Below are 15,353 nucleotides of genomic sequence, written 5' to 3' on the forward strand. Positions count from 1 at the left end.
AATTTGTAAGCAGAGGTCACATTAGAATGCATGTGAGCTAAAAATAAAAAAAATAAAAAACTTCTTAGCAATACTGAAATGCGTGGATTATACTTGACAAATAGTAGCTTTCTGTACACAAAGTGACAACAAATCATCCAATAAATGCAGCTATAGATCTAAAGAACTACCATCACTTTTCTGAACTATTTTTGCAGTTTTTTTTTTACTTAAATGCAATAATTGTAGCTATAATGTTCCTATATTTATGATAAAAGCAGACTTGAGTGGAATCAAATGCTTTCTTGAAAAATTTAGCAGGAACTAAGCAGTAAAATTAAAGCCTTTGCAAATTTTTCAATGCATTACTTTAAGTTTTTATTTATATAACACACAACACTGGCATTCATAAAGTGTGTGGAGATTGTGAACTTTAATGATTGTCTTTAAATTCATTAAAAAAACAGCATTACCTGCACTCCGCATTAACAATTCTGATCAGCATTTGTGTTGCTCATTTTCCATTTTAATTTCTCAATTTTACATACAGCAAATAAACTGAAACTCAAAAGCAGACCTAGAACATTCCAAACAACCTTAAGCATCTATTTTGGAAGAAAAAGGGCAATGCAACATATGGTTTGTACAATATCAATTTTCCAGTTGTGGTTCACAGATGCTGCTGTATCAAACATCTACAGGTCCATTCAGAAAAGTAAGGGTGCTATTGAATGACCACAAAGAGCTGTGAATCCATAAAGAGATTGTGAAATCCTTCAAAAGCACTTTGATTTAATCAAACAAATACACAGTTACTGAGCTGGTGCTCCATTTTAGGTGGACATTTGAAAGCTATCACAGTTTGGACGCAGTCAATAAAGATTTACTCAAGTCTTTTGCTTCTCCAGATGTTCTCACACGTTCATAGCCCAGGATGGCCATTGCATGATGGCAGTACTCCTCCACTTGTTTTATCTGTTGAATACTCAACAATGTTCTCCATGCACTGGCCGCCTGTGTCGCGTTCCTGGCAGACACAGTAAATGGCTTTGAAGAAGAGCTTGTGCCATTCGTCATGTTAAGAGCAAAAGACTCAATGTCAAGGTTGACACTGAGATTAGCAAATTGATAAACATTCCGGAGCGTTTTGACAGGGTTTTCCACCAGATCCTCATAGCGCACCGCCAGGTATTTCCCTTTCAGCCAGCCAGGCGGATTTAAGGCAGTCCTCAGGCTCCTGTATGTCCGATCACATATCACTTCCATAGCTCCAACTGAATGGTAATCTGCTCCGTCCTTTTTGTTAATTTTGTGGCCAGGATCCACAAAGGGTATCCGACGCAGCTTGGGATCCCTGCTTCGGACCACCTGTAAGTTCTCACGAATCAACCCATGCCTCGATTTGATCCTGGAGTTTGCCACGGCTCTGGGATCTCGCACAAGGTGAATCACCTTGAGATCCAGCGAGGGATCTTCCATAAGGGGTGCCAAAACATTGACGTCCAGAACCCGGACCCCTTTTATGACTATTGTGTTGTACTTAAGGCATTCTTCCTCTAAGAGCCTGAGGCTTTGTGGAGGACATTTTTTGCACACTTTGTCATCCACCATCCCAACCACTTCCTTCCTATAAGCAGAGCAAAGAGGATATGAGCAGATGACTTTATTAAGTGTGGCCCCAAAAAGCCCAAGGGAGGTGAAGTTTTTGCTACCAGGGCTGTTGTACAGCTGAAAAACTGAAAGATCACAACGGTACAGTGAGCTTAGCATGTCCCTTGCTGCTCCCTGTAAGGACACAGCATCACCCGGGTACAGCTTTTGCCAGATGTGCCACATCGGTTCATACAGAAAGAAAACCTCTGGGTGTTGATTAAACAGCTCTCCGAAAAAGGATGAGCCGGACCTCCATGTGGTCAAAACATAGACAAGCTGTCTCTTCTTAGCAAGAGATGGTCTGTAAAGGAATCGAATGTCTGACCTGCCCTGATATGGGGTGCTTCTCATCTGGAGATTACACTGTTGAGGTTCTTTAGTCCACCTGTAGTTAGCCAAGTTCAGCATGGTAAGAACTAACAGCAGAAAATATGCTATAAACAGTATGATTCTTTTTCTCCGCAACACTTTCATTACGATTCCAGGCTGGGTGATTATTTTTGTGGGATGATTCCGATATGTTTTGAGATTTCTGCCATAAACACCATTCTTTTCCCCTAGTGCAGGCAACTGAAGTTGTAGGAACTGGTTGCTTCTCATCTGTTGAAGGATAGAGTGGCATTGAACCACTCAGTCACACTGGATGAGCAACTGCACAAACGCTATTAATTCAACTGATGTTTTCATGCAAGCAAACTTTGTTCTTAATTAAAACCCAAATGTGATCTCCTTTGCTGACAAACACTCAATATCCATCACATCCACAGTCCAATTGCGTGCATTGCTGAATGTAGCCTTACTGCAGTGCGCAGAATCTCCCCTCAGTCCTCAGAAAAATATCACCGACGTTTACAATATCATATCCGTTTGTATATCCATCAACAGCGACCGTTACAGAAATCCTTTTAGCAGCGATTGCCTATAATGTGGCTCCCGTGAAGATGGAGAACCACTACAGTAACGGAATAGACATCATTATAATATTATAACCGCGTCAGCGTCGTGAACGCGGTCAGGGTGCGTTCATTACTCTGCAAACATCCGCCGGCGTCTTGTTTTCCAGTCGCGTGTCGTGATGCGCGTCTGTTTCTGCCGGTGTGGCGCCTGTCTCCGGCTACGACTGTACTGAACTGATTCAGTGTCGGTCTGGGGGTAATAAAGACCCTCCCCTTCTCCACAGCCAGTGGAAATGCACCGGTGTTTTCGCCACTTCAAACTCCCCCCACCACATTATTTGCAGTGAACAGCAGAACAGTCGAGATGACTGAACACAGTGAACACAGCCAGTGCGGCTGGGAACGCGAAAACTGCACTAAAACTGCACTTAAAAAAATTAAAAATTAAAAAAACATGATAATTATCAAAAATCATTCAAGACACACATTGGGTTAAAATACAGGAAACAGACATTATTTTTTTTCTCTCTCCCTCTCTCTCTAGTGACAATAATGGAATTTTAACATGAGTCCTACTGGAATTTCTGTCACAATTTTGAACCTAAAGAAAATAATTAAATGTATTATTATTATTATTATTATTATTATATGAGCTCTTGTATTGTTCACTGACTATGAATCACAAAATCCTTTGTCATGTTTTACAATAGTAGACTATCACTGCATAGGGAATTGATTCCAAACTAAAATTGGGAATTTATTTATTTAGTTATATATTTTTGACTAGTCTAATTCAATTTCAAAATGCCAAAACAATTGTCAGGCAGTTGGATGCAAACACAACCATATAAGAAAGTGTTGAAAACAAGCAGAATACATTTGTCAGTTTATATAGTTTTATTTTTATTGTTGTTTTTCAAGTTCAAGTTGCTTTATTGGCATGACATTTGTGTTACAGTATTGCCAAAACATTTTAGATGTGTAATAATAATACAGAATATGATTACGCCATCAAAGTAAAAAAAAGGAGGTAAATTAATAATAAATGAGAGAAAATAAATAGATAAATACAATAAAATAAAAATAACAAAAGCAGACAGTATTTCTAATGTTAATAATAATAATTACAATTATATACAATGAAGAATGTCAAAATAAAGCAAATGGATATAATGAATTAACCATTTCGGATGGTGTGTATGGTGTATACATATTTTGCAGCTTTGACTCTCCGAGTATATAGTGTATTTCACTGAGTCATCCAGTGAAAAAAAAAATCAATACTTCAAATCGTGGAAAGAATATTTGCCTGGTAGTGGTGTATTTGGGGAAAACAAGAAGAATTTCTCATCCTCAATTTGATTCAGGTCACAGTGTTTGCATAATTACTCTTCTCTGGGAATCCAGAATTGATTAATGTCTTCCTTTCAAGTCATGGTCGCTGAGTTGATATTTTGAAAGGATTTGTCTTTCTTTTAATTGTTTGATAGATAAGTAAATTGCCAAACCAATTTGGTGGTTCTATTTAGGGCCAAATAACACAGGAGTTGTATTTGGAGGTCAAATTCGTTTTTTTTTGTTTTTTTTTTATCAATTATACTTAGTGTTTGCCACCTCGGCCCTGCAAGTAGCAACGCTCTGTTTTGTGCCTCTCTGTATGAGGAGCTGGCACACGGCGAGGGCTGCTCACTTGTACTGGAAACTGATGCTGCGTGCTCTTTGATCGCCCCCTGGTGGCTGGCTGCAGTACAGGTCATAAACCCCGCCCTCTCCATGTAACTGAATGGAACTTGAGTCATAACAAAAAAGTTAATTACACTTCCAACACAATTTTCCAAAATATGATTTTAGCCATGGTTTTAACACGAAAAAAAAAAAAAAAAGGGAAAACAAATGGTTCTTGTAGCCATGGTAACCGCAAATTAACCATGGTTGTGTTACTTCAAATTATATATATATATATATATATATATATATATATATATATATTTTTTTTTTTTTTTATTTAGTTTGACAGGGACATTGTACATTAATAAAAACATTCCTGTAAATGTACCAGAATTAGCCAAAGGCTATTTTTCACCCGTAGTCCCTTAATACTTCTAATTTACAAAGAAGTATTAAGATAATGTGTTTTTGTTTTTTTTGTTTTTTGTGGTTATAAAAACAAACCTAAGCCAACAACAGCCTTTAAAATGACTTTAAATGCATTAGCTATATAAAAACAATGATACAACCCTGCTTAAAAAAACAATAGAACCATCACAGAAAATTCTACTATCACAAATGAATAACAAACAAATCATAAATACCATTACAAACCATAAACTTTTAACCATTAAATCCATTAAAAAAAGGTTTTCTGTAGTGTGTTTTGGGATATATTCCATTAGGATGTATTAGTTTTAACAAGCCACCAATAGATGGTGACCAATTAGCATTGAGACCAACAGGGTCATTACAGTTTCCATTAAAACCAATACCAAGTTTGGTCATGGTGTCTATTGTTTTTTTCAACATTACATGTTATTACAAATGCCTGCAAAGGGAGCCAAAGGCCTGGTAATTGCTGCTGTTACACTTACAGGACGATCATATCCATGTTTAATAAGCTATTGACCAAATATTTAATTCAAATATCCACTTAATCATTAATTTTTGGCCACCTTTTTGCTATAGACGACACACCCTCTAGAATTTCTTCAACAAATACATTTATTATAGTAAAACTGCTTAATTTTCTTTTGCGTGATTTCTGAATGCTTGAGACCATAAAATCAATCAGACAACTGTATTAATAGAATAATAGCCATAGGTAACTGTCTAGAGCTACAATTGTAATTTTTAAATAATGCAATTTTAATTACAATTTATTTAATTATTGACTAAGTCCTATTTTGACCCCCTATGTTTTTTTGCTTTTTTTTACTTCCATAATATTTGAGGGAGGGGGCACAACAATACAATCCTGCTTAGGGCACCCATGTGGCCAGCAGCGGCCCTAGTAATGGGACTTACTCAATTCTTCTTCTTCCCTGGGAAGGTCAGGCACAAGTCTCTGTACATCTTGAGCACTCCAGTGAGGTTGTGCAGATTCTCAAAAAACACAGGGATTACTCATTCCCACGCAGCCACTATAATGGACACTTTGAATGATCAGGACCCAATAAAACCAGGATCACTGAAGTAGTACAATGTAATCTTAAGTGGGGTGGAGAAGGAAGTTGGAGGAAAGGAAGTTGCTGCTGTGAGTATAAAGATATAAAAACAGGGACGGTGTGGCAGTGTGAGAGACCCCAGAAACTTTCCTCTGACAAACTGGTTCATCACTCATTGGGAGCTTTGGAAAACCCATTAAATCCTGTTGAAAAGCAGATTTTCACAAAGTAAGTGGGAAATTATTCAAAACAAATTCCAGAAGAATTGTAGAACTGTAGAGATTATTATTATTTCTCCACAGGAAATTAACAAATGTTGCTATTACTGGTGACACACAAGTCATAAATGTCCTTCCCAAAACTGCAGGCAATGGTATGTTCAGGACAGACACCATCTAAAATCAAATGTAGTTACAAGAAAATGAGTAATTCGCATAATTATGAGTCTTTTCAGGTAAATGCTTCTTTGCTTTAGGCACAATGGAGAAATGCAGATCTGGCTTGACCACACCAGTTCCTGCTGGGTTCTATTTGAAAGATGTTTGGAAGTCTTTTGTATGCAACACTCAACAGTTCAATTCTACATGAATGGGAAATTGCCTTAAAAACAAGATCGTCTGCTTGTTGGGAGACTCCACCACAAGACAATGGTTTGAATATTTAGAAAAAAAAGTGCCAGGCAAGTTATTCAGTGGTCTTTGATAACTTTGATATTGTTAAAAAATGTTATTTAAGACTTGATACATACCACAATATAAATTGAATTTATTGTACACTATATGAAATAATGAATCAAAGAAAAACAATGAATACAGAGCCTGCAAAAGGTATATTTGGACACTTAACAAATTGAATGAATGTCTTGGCATATAATAAACTAAATCATATAATCAAAATATCAAAAAGGACTTTAAAGATATATATATTTTCTTTTTTTTTTCTCAAAACTGTTCATGAAAGTGAAGTGAGAAAAGCTACATTTGTTTGCATCTAATACAATGACTACATTCAGACATACACATAAGTCACTGCATCTTAAGCGGTAGTTCTCACAAAAATCAAAGTTCTATCATCATTTACTCACCTTTATGTCCATGTCCACACTTGTATGATTTGCTTACTTTTGTGAAACAAACTTTTTTTTTTCCTTCATGCATTTGGATTACTTTTACTCTATGGACTTGAAACATTATCCAGTGTCTGTTTGTTTGTTTTATGCAAAAGAAAGTCAGTCAGTTTAGGAACAACATGAGGATGTGTAAATAATGACAGAATTTGCATTCTCTGAATTTTATTATCCTGTAGGTGCCCATAAAACTTTTGGCCTGCAGTGTACAATAAGTAAATAAACCCTGTGAAGCTATTTGATAAATTAATAAAACAATGAGTCTAATGCTATACTTGTCTTTCTAAGGCATAAAAAGAATGGACCTCCACACTCCTCCTACAGGTGGACCCCTGATGGCTGTGGAATTGAAAAATAATATTATTATTCACTGGAGGCCACATGGTGTTCCTTTGAGATTTACTAAAATGCTCATTACCGACCTGCATTATATCGCCAGTGATATTGATGAAATAGCTGGTGGTTCTCACGCAGTTGTTGTCTTCACAATCTTTGCCCATCTGGTGTTTCACCCAATAACATTTTATGGTCAAAATCCGTCAGTCTGTTGTAGCGCTGCTGAGTCGTGCACCACAGACCACCGTCGTCATCAAGTCTGGAAATACTGCAGGACTAAAGGTACACTTGCTCACTTCCAATCCTAGTTTGTTTTCAGTAGTTTTCTGTCTTGTTTTCTTAATATCATACATCTGTGGGAGAAACAGAACAATATTTTATTTTTATTTTTCCCCATGAAAAATGGTCACAACGAATGGTTACTGGACATTTTGCTATAAATAACTAATTTTAGTATATATAAGTTATGAGTGAACTATTTATTTAATAGACAGGCCAATAAAGTCAAAGTAGGTTTAATGTCAGGAACAGCATAACATGTGACAGACCAATATAAACACAACATATATGTTAATGCATATAATAATTTTTGTTGCATATCTGTGTTGTTCCAGGACATTTTTCAAAGTGACTGGTATGCGATGCAGCTGAACACAGTAATGCAAAAGATGTTCAAAGATACTGATGGAGTAATCTACTTGGATGTCTGGGAGATGGGTTCTTGTTACTATCTACTTGAAGATGTTCACCCAGGTGCTGTTATCATTGCCAGTGTTGGGGAAAGTTACTTTTAAAGGTAATGCATTACAATATTGCGTTACTCCCTAAAACAATAACTAATTACATTACTTTTTATGGAAAGTAATGCATTACGTTGCTTTTGCGTTACTTTTTAAATATGAGCAGGGCTTGATTGTTTTTAATACAAGAAGTTCTAATCATAGCAAATGTAAAAGCCCGTTCACACCAAAAAGTGTAATGAATAAACCTCAGGCTGAAGGAAAAGTAAATTCACATCTGTAAAGGAGAACGCAGGAGAAGAAGGTTCAACACTCTTCAGCAATAAAAAAAAAAGCAATGAAGCACAATTGTTAGTTTATCTAAAGTCATTTTTGCTTATTAGTATGGTTGAACTGGATCATCAAAGGTCAGCAGCAAAGACATTGGTTAATAAAATGGGATTAGATACATTTGTGTTGTTTAACATGTTTAATCATTGCACGTTTGCGTCATACTCTGAGTTTGTATTTCACTGTTTTAATTCATTTTGATGAATACTAAATCTGTTTTTTGCGAGTGGGATGAATTAATGCGCATTCACACTTAGTATAGGACTACAGTAACAGCATGCTCACACAGCGCACTGTCAGTCAATAAATGGGAAAAAAGTAACTGGCATTACTTTTTTGAAAAAGTAACTCAGATATTTTATTGTAAATTAAAAAGTAATGCATTACTTTACTAGTTACTTGAAAAAAGTAATATTATTACGTAACTCGCGCTACTTGTAATGCGTTACCCCCAAAACTGATCATTGCTAATGAGATCAACATGTTGCTCTCATATGTCTGTCCTATCTGACACAATTACATACTTTGCTTTCTCTTAAAACGTAGCACATTTACCTGTATAATCTCAACATTTATAATTTCATTATATACTGTATACAATGGAGGGGTTTTCCAGGAAGTATGCATAATCAGAGTAAGCATTTACTCTGAATAAACGCACAATCGCAAATTTCAGTTTTAAAAAGTGAGGTCAATTTTAAGGTATGTAAGTAGCTATAGCAATGTATTCTCTAAAAATAATCTGCTCAGAAGCAGGTGATGTTCTAAGGTTACTTTACTTCTGAGCACAGTATATATACAGTCTTTCTGTCTGTGTGTGTATGTATGTGTATGTGTGTGTGTGTGTGTGTATGTATGTGTATGTGTATGTGTGTGTGTGTGTGTGTGTGTGTGTATGTGTGTGTGTGTGTGTGTGTTTGTGACATATGGGCACAAACTTGTATAATGACATTGGTATGATATAGGTATTACAAGGAGAAGGTGACTTATGAGGACATTGCCCCATGTCCCCTCTTTTCAAAACGCTTATAAATGAATGAATGAATGAATGAATGAATGATGCATTTATATAGCGCTTTATTGTGTATTGCTGTACACCCAAAGCGCTTTACAATCATGTGGGGGGGGGTCTCTCCTCAACCACCACCAGTGTGCAGCATCCACTTGGATGATGCGACGGCAGCCACAGGACAACGGCGCCAGTGCGCTCACCACACACCAGCTACAGGTGGAGAGGAGAGAGAGTCATTGAGCCAATCAAGTGTATAGGGATTATTAGGAGGCCATGATAGACAAGGGCCAGTGGAGGGAATTTGGCCAGGACACCGGGGTTACACCCCTACTCTTTACGAGAAGTGCCATGGGATTTTTAATGACCACAGAGAGTCAGGACCTCGGTTTAACGTCTCATCCGAAAGACGGTGCTTTTTTTTGACAGTATAGTGTCCCCGTCACTATACCGGGGCGTTAGGACCCACACAGACCGCAGGGTGAGCCCCCCCTGCTGGCCTCACTAACACCTCTTCCAACAGCAACCTAGTTTTCACCGGAGGTCTCCCATCCAGGTACTGACCAGGCTCAGCCCTGCTTAGCTTCAGTGGGCAACCGGTCTTGGGCTGCAGGGTGATATGGCTGTGGCATATCATACAGAGTGAGGTTTTTTTGGGGGAAAGTTGAAATGCACAGTCTCGTGTGAGGGCTAAGTTTAGGAGTAGGGCAATAGCACATACAGTTTGTACAGTATAAAAACCATTACGCCTATGGGATGTCCCCACTTTTCACAAAAACAAACATGAGTGTGTGTGTGTGTTTTTAGAGTTTGTTGATCTGATCCAAGTGATAGAAATAGCTGGCGGTCATCCTGAACCATAGTTGCATACCTCTCTTTAGGGGAAAGGGAAAGGGAAGTGGTGTGTGGCCAAGTATGGTGACCCATACTCGGAATTTGTGCTCTGCATTTAACCCATCCAAGTGCACACAAACACAGTAGTGAACACACACCCGGAGCAGTGGGCAGCCAATGCTGCGGCGCCCGGGGAGCAGTTGGGGGTTCGGTGCCTTGCTCAAGGGTCTCACCTCAGTCGTGGTATTGAGGGTGGAGAGAGTGTTGGTTATTCACTCCCCCACCTACAATCCCTGCTGGACCTGAGACTCGAACCCACGACCTTCAGGTTACAAGTCCAACTCTCTATCCATTAGGCCACGACTGCATTTATATTTCATTCTTTCTGACCAGCTGAGGCAGAGCTACTTAAAAAGAAACTCGTTACAAACTTGCAGTTGTTGTCTTGTGCCAGTAACTCAGTAAAACATACAAGAGGTATTTTAGTCACAACGGTTATAATTTTGCAAGAGTGAAGAACTCAAGTTGACTGCTGAACTAAGCTTGATACAAGAACATTACTTTTGAGAGTTATCTTACCAGGTTTAGGTTGTGAAATACCCAATTGCACTCTTCAACTGTAGAGTTTTTATATTTCAACCTTCAATAAAACAAGAAACAAAAGGTGATTTATTGGAGTTACAAGGCAATGCCAATAAAATCATACATTTAAGCTGAAGTACTTTTTTTAAATACATTTCTCAGTTTAATAAACTAAGACAACTAGATCTATAAGCCATTCAAAGGCTGATTTCCCTGAAAAGTACAAACACTGCTAGGGCTTCTGTATATACAGTAGCTAGCTGAATATAGCCTGCCCTTGGCTTCCAGTAAGAAAGGCGCAAAAATCAATTAGACTTAAAAGAAACGGTCTATTGGCGCCATCTAGTGGCTAGATCAGTATACTACGTTCCCGACCACGTTCCTGGAGGCCCCCCAACATTGCATGTTTTCCATGTCACCTTAATTAAACACACCTGATTCAGATCATCAGCTCATTAGTAGAGACTCCAAGACCTGAATTGGGTGTGTCAGACAAAGGATAGATGCAAAACGTGCAGTGTTGTGGGGCCTCCAGGAACATGGTTGGGAACCACTGTTCTAAGAAACAAATAGGAACATTAAACAATTAATATTAATACATCTTATTTTTGCTCATTATGAAAATTGACTATTTTAGTCTCTGATATTTGCTATTTGTGAAAGCAGGTCTGACTCACCCTGACACTATTTTGATTTCATAGTCCTTGAAAACAGAATAAAAATCACCAAAACTGTATCAGGAATATTACTTTCAGATGTAGAAGTTTGACAATGCATTGCATCATCGACGCAAAGCTGTGGACCAGTCTGTGTGTGTCATAAATTGATATAATTGAAGTCTACTGTGGTGGTAGAAAAACAAAGTCTGACTGCTTGTTTAAATCTTCAAACAAGCAGTCCTGTCATTCTTAAAACATTGTTTGATGGTCTTTTTTCAAGAAACGATTTACGATTTTGTTCTTTCTCTTAGATGACAGTTTTTAATTTTGGGACGAGGTTTAAAGGATATAGAAAAAAGGAATGTAATTTTTGTTTTCATTAAACAAGAAGGTCCAACTTATTTTGTTTCGAGAAATGCACCCCTGTGATAATGACGCTAAGTTTTGGAAATCTCAGTGGGACGATTTTTGTCATGGAACAAACTATTTTGCAGGGGTCGCTATTTTTATTTTTAAATAAACTGAAGGAGGATGCAGTGAAAACGATTTAATCTGGCGAAGGGAGATGGATATAATAATTTTAAACATAGACAATACAATTTTTGTTTTATTTGCAATGGACATAATAACAACTCATTAAATTTGTTTATACAACTCTCATGGTCGCGAACTCAAAAACTCAGCCCGCCTAAGTGCGGCAAAAGTGCACATTGAGGGCACATAGCTGCTGCTTGTGACCACCCTTCTAAAAGCTAAAATGATGAATGGGACGCACATGGTGACCATTGTAAGTCCGCAAGACCACAAGTGCACATGAAGTGTTCCATTTGGGACAGGGTCTAGAGCTCCAACCATTTCACCGTTTGCATCACTCCGCTTGCGGTATTTCTATCAGTGAGTGCCATGTCACATGACCAAATCCATTATAATTTTATAAATCATACAGAATGTAGTTTTAAGAGTTTGTATTTTTTAGGTGAGGGTACTTGTTTAGCCTTCAAATATGTTTGTTAATAAAAAAAAAAAAAAATGTGTATTCAAAAATTAGCTTCACCGTTCACCGTGCTCCCCCCAAAGAACCGTACATCTTAAATGGGTCATCGGATGCCAATTTTCCACAAGTTGATATGATTCTTTAGGGTCTTAATGAAATTACTTTGATTAAAATGTCTCAATGGTTGTATAAAAAACTTTTTTCCCCTGTCAAAATCAGCTCTGTATTCAGAAAGCCGTTTTTTTAGTCCATGTTGCCTTAAATGCTAATGGACCTGCTGACCCCGCCCCTCTCTTCCGTGGAGTGACGAGCAGACTGTAAACTCCAGCCGCAAAACTGGCTAACTAGCACATTATTAGGAAAGGCGATTTGCAAAGATTCATAAAAAACCCTAATACTCACTTATTTATTTTGTAGATGAAGCTGGATGATTTGCGTGAACATAGACACATTTAGGTAGATTGGGAATTGCTGCATTCCCTTCAAAAATGAAAGTAACGTTAATCCTCTGCATCTTCAGCGGCTCAGATGTCGGGAGTAAATGACGACTGCTATATTCATTATTACGTCCAACAACAAAATGCCTCAATCGCTTAATTGGAGACATCTTCCCTGCATCCCAATGTGCATACTATCCATGACCCTTTAATTATTTGAGTTGCTCTGTAATGATTTACAGGTTACTGATGTTGGGCGTTTTTTTTTTTTTTTTTACATCCACACAATAATGAATACTTGGACAAATAATGTTCTTACTATTAATTTGTCAAGGCTTTTATCTACTAATGCAGTTCAGTTTGTTTCAAATATTTTGATTGGTTTTTCACCTTTATCAGATCATAGATTCATATCAGTTTCATTAATTGGAAATACAGACAGTTGTAAAAGAAATCATGGTTTATGGAAACTTAACAATACATTAATTTCGGATGCAAAATTTGTTGAACCTGTAAAAAAAAAACAGCTTCTATATTGGAAGATAAATCTATGAGCCATATCCAAAGATTGGAGGGTTTTTTTACATTTACATTTAGACAACTGGCAATGTAGAGGTAAAAACAATTAATGCAGCTAATTCCAAAAAAAATGTCAAGATATTTTTGACCTCGACTTGTTATTGTCTAAAGAAACCCTTAAAGAGATGGTAGCATATCTATCTAATTTGAGAAATGAAATGATCTTTATGTAGATTTATAAGATCTAGGGCTAAATGGTTAGAAATGAGGGTGAAAAACACCAGTTATTTCTTTGCTTTGGAAAAGAGAAACATAAAAAGGAATTATCTAGCAGCTTTAAAAATTGATGATAATATTAACATAAACCCCTCTGAAAGTAATAAATATGTATATTAGTATTTATCTAAATTATATAATTTGAATTGGATATTATGTGAAATTCTTTCTACAAAGACTAAACCTTGCACTCCAGTAATCTAAAGTATCTAAGGCTCTACTGCCAAGGTAACTTTTTTTCCCACAATTTATCCCCACATAAAATGAAACTATGGAACAATGAAAGTATTCTAGCAAAGAACAAGTCCATTTTTCTTAAGAATTGGCTTGAAAAAGGTATTGATTATCTTTGTGATATGCTAGATCCACAAGGACATGTCTTAATGTAATTTTCCTGTTGTCTATAAGGAATTTCTTACAATAGCAAAAGCTATCCAGAATGGTCTTGTTCATTTATGAGATGTCAACAGAGTTAACAGGAATTTCTAGTTGAAGACAAGTGTATTTATGACCCAAAATGTAGTATTACAATTATAAGTGTAAAATTAGTACAGTGATGAACCCAAGCACAGCTTTTATTTACAAAAAAGACAAAACATAATCCAAAAAGACTTGACTTGTTAGGCTTACCGAGACTTGTCATAACACTTGCATGTTGTTGCTCTTTTGTTGGTTTTGATTGCTTCTATTGTCCTCATTTGTAAGTCGCTTTGGATAATAGCATCTGCTAAATGATTAAATGTAAATGACTCAGGGGCTCAAATTTCAGGGTCTAACAGCAGTTGAGGACAATAAACAAAATTTCTCGAGCAATTTTTGAAGGGGACACAAATAATACAGTTAAAATTGTACTTGTAAGGATACGTATACACAGAGGAAAGTCTTACTACTATTAGTGTAGCAGGGAGGCCGTGCCAAATTAGACAACTTCAAGCTGTTGTGGCCACGTAATGTTCATTGCAGACATTACTTTCTCACAGTGTTGCTACTTTATCCCTGTTGCTGTGAGTTGTTTTTCATGTTCGCGGGTTGAAGAGACCCCAATAATGTATATTTTAGCCCCGGAACGTGATTTTTACCGGGGGAACCCCACAAAACGCAGTTAGTTTTGGGTAGCAGTTGGGCAGATTTTGTTGTGAAAACCTGGCAACCCTTTCCATCAAACAGGTAACGTTATTATTGCTAACATAGCGACTCATTGAAAAATAAATTGGCATCATGTGTATTAAAGAGAAAATAATTACTTTATCCTATGTTTAAGTGAATACAATAGCCTTGACAGCCTTAGTTACTGGCGTTCCACAACTATTGATTTGGTTATGTCTCACCAGAGTTGTTTATGTGTAGGTGATGTAAAAGAGGAAAGCAGGAATATGGACCAAAGCACTGTGAGGCAAGGGAGGGGGAGACTCAAAATGTTTCTAATCATAAAACACATTTTTGCCCCGTTTGTGTTGTTTTACTACTTACACAATTATTAAAGTATAAAACATTGTTATTTACAATACACAGCATGGTTTTAATTAAGCAGCGGCTATTTGCACTAAGTGCAAATAGCATATTTTTTTAGTGACAGATGCTATTTACACTATGTGCAAATAGCAATGGATTCTATTTACACTATGTTAAAATAGCAAGATTTTCTGCTATTTATACTACTTATTGCAAATAGTGGCAATTATCTGCACCTCAGTATTGTAGTACATTATAAAACAGTACGCAATAATAACGTATTGAGTGTAAATTATAATTTTAATTCAAATGTATTAAATGGATGCCACCTTATTAGGACAATAAAGCCCTCCCTACACCTACCCTAACCCTA

The 15,353-nt window shown here is 37.0% G+C and overlaps 1 protein-coding gene and 1 pseudogene across 2 annotated transcripts; one reads left to right on the forward strand and one right to left on the reverse strand.

Moving 5' to 3' along the window:
- Positions 1-400: 400 nt before the first annotated feature.
- LOC306864928 (carbohydrate sulfotransferase 2-like) lies at positions 401-2,753 on the reverse strand. Its single transcript, XM_079409230.1, has one exon. The coding sequence runs from the start codon at positions 2,230-2,232 to the stop codon at positions 835-837; it is 1,398 nt and encodes a 465-aa protein (XP_079265356.1). The 5' UTR covers positions 2,233-2,753; the 3' UTR covers positions 401-834.
- A 139-nt stretch (positions 2,754-2,892) lies between these two features.
- On the forward strand, positions 2,893-8,729 carry LOC306865007 (NXPE family member 3-like; annotated as a pseudogene). The gene is made up of 7 exons: positions 2,893-2,918; positions 5,522-5,914; positions 5,989-6,059; positions 6,162-6,377; positions 7,101-7,430; positions 7,763-7,901; positions 8,668-8,729. The product of its transcript is annotated as an NXPE family member 3-like (transcript).
- The last annotated feature ends 6,624 nt before the right edge of the window (positions 8,730-15,353 follow it).

The sequence above is a fragment of the Barbus barbus genome (assembly GCF_936440315.1).
Source record: "Barbus barbus genome assembly, chromosome: 46".
Lineage (NCBI taxonomy): Eukaryota > Metazoa > Chordata > Actinopteri > Cypriniformes > Cyprinidae > Barbus > Barbus barbus.